At 43.4% G+C, this 6287-nt stretch overlaps 2 protein-coding genes across 3 annotated transcripts in view; both read right to left on the bottom strand.

Moving 5' to 3' along the window:
* LOC129768696 (G-protein coupled receptor dmsr-1) overlaps nt 1–6287 on the bottom strand; it is a 454099-nt gene that overhangs the window by 63741 nt on the left and 384071 nt on the right. The gene's annotated exons all lie outside the window — the stretch shown is intronic.
* LOC129766522 (uncharacterized) lies at nt 2513–4201 on the bottom strand. The gene has a single exon (XM_055767089.1). The coding sequence runs from the start codon at nt 4199–4201 to the stop codon at nt 2513–2515; it is 1689 nt and encodes a 562-aa protein (XP_055623064.1).

Here is a 6287-nt window from a genome sequence, read left to right as displayed (position 1 = left end):
TCACTTGTGGAAGAATTGTAAACAGTGAACTATAAACTAATCGGTAGCTTATGGTAACTTTTAACAGTTACAGTTTCGGGGATATTTTTTTATAATGGACAATATCGACAAGAATAAAAGAAAAAGGAATATGAAGTTCCTAGAAATCTTTTTATGTCATCTTTTTATGCCCCATCTAAAAAGGTATTAATTCTTAGTTTACTAAGAAAACAGAAACAAAGAATATTAGAAATATGCAAACTTTATATTCCAGAACCTTTACCATCTGGTAATTATCTAGAAGGTCGTCATATATTCTTCTCTTCGATAAAAGACCAGAAAAACGTGCAACAACTGCATGGAATGTAAAAAATATGTTTGTTTCGAGCATGCATTTATGCTATGTTCTGATTCTCATACCAATGAAACCCCAATCGATAAATACGTTTTTATGTTTTTTATAGCCCTTTATACTTCCATGAATTATATTCAGTTGCTTACTTTTAATTAATAATAGTAAAAAATTCGAATTTCATTATTTGTGTTGGAGTATCAAAAATTACTCTATTTTGAGGAGGCTGAATTAGATGACTATTAAAACATAATAAAGACGAAGAAAACATATTTTTTGGAGTTTGTTCATTCAATCATAACCTCTTCTTCAAATAAATGCCAATAAAGCCTGAAAAATACACAATGGCAACATTACAGAGAAGCTCAATTTTTGGTTTGTGACACCGTGCGCGAGTATACGTGTTATGATTTTGCACGCGAGTACAGGAGGGTTAATAATTTTAACAGAAAGCCAGCTAGGTATACACAGTAAGTGTCAATGGTTTTGTTGATATACTGTATTGCAAGTTTGTTCTTCATTAAAATTTAAAATAAAAATGTAATTTATCAATTATACAGGGGTGTACGTCTTTCCTAACCTGTCCGTCTTTCCCGACTTTCCCCTACATTACAATCATGATAGCGTTTATGCATTGCGTCGTGACAATATTATGTCCAAACATTAATCATTGAGAAACAAAATATAAGAGGTTGTATCCAAGACACGACCGCATTCTTGACGTAGAACTACGCTGTAATTTTTTTCAAGTTGCTTGTTTATAACTTTGGATATTGTTTTCGCTATCTCTCCGCTATCTCCACTGCATGTTTATACATATCATCACGGCTGCATAATTTGCACCAAACAATCGTTGTTGGAGATTGCCAACAGATCCACGGATCGGGGTGTTCCAAAATAATAATACCGCATTCAAACAACCGAAAACTAAGGTTTTATGTTCTGCGAGGAATTATTATTTTCCTGAAAATTGTATATTACATTAGTTCATATTTTATAAGCTTGCATGAAACCTATTCCGGTTTTTTCGACTTACGTTTAGTCCCTTCTTGTGGCTTATCAATGTCTTAAATTCAAAATATAGCTGATTCGTGCTAGTTGCACTCGCAAACTATTTGCACTATTCGTACTTCCTGTTCGTATTATAAATTAAGACATGAGTATCTGTCCGTACTATAGGTACGTACTATAGGTCATGACTATTTATAAATAATTATAAGTTTTACCTTTTAACTACTTTTAAGTCCAATTAAGGTTAGGTTCAAATACTGATAGTTTTAATCGTTTTGTAAATTCCTAATAAATGGAAATTCGTAATAATAATTCAATGTTAGTCCTGTATAATTAATTTTCCAATTGATTTTAATTACTTTTTATATAGCACAATAGCGTAGTAAACAATCTGATTCGGTTTTAATTTCCACTCACGAGGATTACTTGTTCGTACTTTAGCTTTTGTGTCTTCTATAACTTGTAGAAAACCTATAGAAAAGTGACAAGTATTGTTTATGGGATGGTTGTGCTGGTGAAAGCGACTGTCGGAACTGGGTTCTTGTGTGCTGGTCGAAAACGAGTCACAGTAGCGGCGCGTTGGCATGAACTCGCCAACACTCCCCCCAGGTACGTTGATCTCCAGGTCGACCTACTCATCATCACGCCGCACATCTAGCATAGCAAGTTTTGCAACTGGTCGCTCGTAGACACCGTTCCACGTTTTCACAGTTGCTGATCGAGGTTGTCTATCCTTACCAGGACAGACTCCGATAACCTTCCCCTTGGGCCAACAATTGCGTGGATTTTTAGGGTCAGCAATGATTACCACGTCGTCGATTCCAATCGCCTTCGTGTTGATAAACCACTTAGTTCTGCGGGTGATCTCAGGTAGATACGAACTCAGCCAACGTGTCCAAAATCTATTCGCGAGTATCTGCGATGTACGCCAACACTGCCGTAATGCGGCATCATTGTCTTCTAGAGTGCACAAAGGTTTGGTACCATCGGATGATCCAAGGAGGAAATGGTTTGGAGTCAAGGCTGGGCCGGAATCGTCATCGATCGGAACATGAGTAAGTGGTCGAGAATTCACTACGTTTCCAATTTCGGCCAAAACATTTCGCAGTACTTCGTCCGTCAGTCTTTGCGTTGACAAAATAGTCGTCATGTTTCGTTTGACTGTTCCGATCAATCTCTCCCAGCAGCCGCCCATGTGTGGAGATAGAGGTGGAGGAAGACCCATTTGGTTTCCGATGAAACGAACGCCTTCATCATCTCTTCTATGTTGACCGAAGCTTCTGCCTTCTGCATCTCACGACATGCTCCGGCAAAGTTGGTACCGCGATCACTATAGATCGTTCGGGGCGTACCCCGACGCGAGATAAAGTTGCGCAGCGCGATGATGCACGAATTAGTGCTCAGCGAATGGACGATCTCAATATGGATGGCTCGTATTGTCATGCAGTTTACGAGCATCCCCCATCGCTTTTCCGATCGCCTGCCTATTACGATTGTAATAGGACCGAAGTAGTCCATGCCACGGACGGTCGAGCGAATGCGTCCAACCTGGTATGTGGGAGATCCGCCATGATATGGGGGCTGCGGAATTGCCCGGTTATTCTTACATCGTTGACAACTGTTGCGTACCCGTAAGTAGGTACTTCGAAGTCGAGAAATGGAGTAACGTTGCCGTATCTCGTTAATTACAGTCTCGTGATTCCGATGGTGGTATTTTTGGTGATAGTGTGCAACAATGAGACTGGTAACGTGGTGGTTACGGGGTAGAATGATCGGATTCTTGGCATCTTCGGTCGCGAACTCACAGGCAGAAATACGACCTCGTATCCGCATGGTTCCGTGTTTGTCGATCCAAGGGGTAAGTTTATACAAAGCGCTAGTTTTCGGAAGCGTGGCTCCACCAGACTGGTGCATCATCTTCTTAAGAAGGGTGTATTCGTCGGGGTAGGCGTCCTCTTGTGCTTGCCGGATCAAATGGGATTCAGGGGCGGTCAGCTCTTCCATTGAAAGATGGCCATTCGTAACTGCCTGCCTTTTCATTCTCTTAATGATATTGTTGGAAAACCGAAGAACGTATGCAATTGTGTTCACCATCTTTCTCCAGCTACTGAAGTCACTGAAGCAGAGAAGCGGCTCAGTTTTCTGGACATGCATCAACAAATACGGGCGTAGTTCGGTCTCTGTTGTCCTAGCCACGGTTGGTTGTTGCGGCCAATACTTCTCAGTGCACATCAGGAAATGTGGTCCTGTGCACCAACGAGCTTCTGCAGACATGTCCGGTAGTTTCACCCACTTAGTACCATCGCCCGCGACATTTTGCTTAGTAGGAACCCAGCGCCAATCTGCTGGTTCTGTGGAGTCCAAAATTTCGCTAACTCGGTGGGCTACAAATGGTGTAAATCGCCGATGATCCGAATTGACCCAGCAGATCACATCTCGTGAATCTGACCAAAAAATTCGACGAGTGATGTTCACAGATAAGGTTTCGTTTACTGTTGAAGCCAATCGAACACCCAACACCGCTGCTTGAAGTTCCAATCTAGGAATCGAGTGGAATTTTAACGGAGAAACTCTGGTTTTGGCAGCGACTAACGTGCATTCGATGGTATCGCCATGGGAGTAACGAAGATAGCAAGCTGCAACCATTCCATCCTCACTCGCGTCTACAAACGTATGGAGCTGCACGTCGGAAAAATCTGTTGGAATTCGACTATGATAGCAACGACGAATCTTGAGCGTTTCGATTTGTGGGAGGATCTGAAGCCACGTCTGCCACTTGGAGAAGAGTACTCCGTTAATTTCATCGTCCCAATCAGCTCCGGGCCGCCAGACTTCCTGCATGAGGACCTTCAGGTACATCAGGAATTGTGCAATTAACCCCAAGGAATCGAACATAGACATAAGGATTCGTAGGATTTCCGGTTTTGTCGGGCAACGTTGACCCTCCAAGAGAGGGCGCTCGTATCGGTTCCATCCAACTTTATATGAGAAGACATCAGACGCGGTACACCACCACATCCCCAACACCTTCTCCGTTGCCAATTCGGGGCGAGATCAAGGTTCTTCTCCTTCGTACTGTTCTCATCCAGAGCTCTCAGTACCCGTTGAGAATTACTGATCCAGTTTCTGATCTCAAAACCGCCTTGCGCGTGTACGAACGTAACCTGCTTTGCCAGTTTTATTGCCTCTTCTTTCGTATCGACGCTAACTAGCATATCATCCACGTAGTGACGCTTTTGAATAACGTTTGCTGCTGTCGGGTACTGGTATCTGAACCACTCTGCATTCATATTCTTCGCATATTGTGCACTGCTTGGCGAGCAACAAGCACCAAAAGTCATAACACGCATCACATAGGTTGACAGCTGACCATCCTCATCTCTCCAGAAAAAGAGTTGACAAAGTTGGTCTTCGTTCCGTATCAAGACTTGATGGAACGTCTCTCGCAGATCACCCATTAGTCCAATCGCACGCTCACGGAACTGGATGAGAATAGAGAACAACGATGCAAGCTGGTCAGGCCCCGTCAGAAGAAATGAATTTAGTGACTTTCCGAAAGCAGTGGCTGCAGCATCTCACACGATGCGAATTTTCCCTGGCTTATTAGGGTTCTTTACTGGGAACACAGGAAGATACCAGGTGCGACGGTTTGGGCGTATAAGTTCCTCCTCTGATAGCTTTCGGATATAGCCTTTGCGTAGATAATCAGAAATTTTCTGATGCAAGCGAAGCATCTCTCATCAAGCGTTTCTCGAGGCATTGAAACCGACGCATTGCCATCGCTCGATTATCTGGAAGACGGACTTCGTCGTAGCGCCAGAGTAGTCCGGTCTCGAAACGTGTTCCCGTGAATTTTGTAAGAGATTGAAGAAGAGATTGTGCTCGTTGTTCGTCTCTGGAGAGTAGAGATGTTCCCGATTTAACTACACCTAAACTGTCTAAAGAGAAATACCTCTTCATCGCCTGATGAAGGTCATCGTCTGAACGGTTTTCACACGGACAAATGTGAAAAATCGAATGTACTAGGTTGGGTGTATCATTTTCATTGGCGCCCCCACACACTGTCCAGCCTAAGCGGGTCTTCACTGCAAGCGGTTGATTTGGTCCTCCTTCTCGACTCTTGAGGACGAGAGTGAGGTGTTGATCCTTCGTCCCAATTAGGATTCTTGGTCGCACAGCTTCGTAGGGAGGATGGGAAGGTTTCGGAGGTGTGGATACAGGCGAGATAATTCCTCTATGTTCAACGTTTGTGGTGGAGGTAATAATTCGTTGACCGTCCTTACTCCAGTTAGGCTGAATTAATGGATTCGTCTCGTATTCCAGCAACTTCAAAACTAACGACTCGTGAGGTTTCTTCTTGGCGCTGTGTGCCGCCTGTCCAGTGCAGACAGAGGGGTTTTACTTCCCCTTCAAGTCTCAGCTCATCTGCCAAATCACTGTCCACTAGTGTCAAACTTGACCCGTCATCTAGGAAGACGAAGGTGCATATGGAGCCGTGCTTCCCATGTAGACGTACTGGCAAATAACGGAATAGAGTTCTGCTAGACCTCACTTGATAAGTATGACATCCCTGATGGTTTGAACTCGAACTTGATTGAGGAGTAATCGCTTCTACGACTTCAGCGTTCGGTGGTTTTTTCTCGTCGTTATGCAATAATTCATGGTGTTTAAACTGACAACCATTCTTACCGCATAATCTTGCTTGGCATCCCCCATAGTGTCGTCGCAGGCATCTACGACAGAGTCCATATTCTCTTACAACTGCCCAACGTGAGTCACGCGACATTTCTAGGAACCGTTTACATTTACAGATGGATTTGCACATCCCTTTACATATCATGCAGCCTTCGCTTGCTGTCCTCACAAAGGATGATTTCTGGGAGTATGTTTCCGGAGAGACGTCCTCGGAGTGAGAGTTCACGAAAGTCTTACCTTTTTTATTTCC

Source organism: Toxorhynchites rutilus, chromosome 2 (assembly GCF_029784135.1).
Source record: "Toxorhynchites rutilus septentrionalis strain SRP chromosome 2, ASM2978413v1, whole genome shotgun sequence".
Classification (NCBI taxonomy): Eukaryota; Metazoa; Arthropoda; class Insecta; order Diptera; family Culicidae; genus Toxorhynchites; species Toxorhynchites rutilus.
The sequence above is the reverse complement of the archived record's forward strand: the minus strand, read 5'-3'. Positions and strand labels throughout refer to the sequence as shown.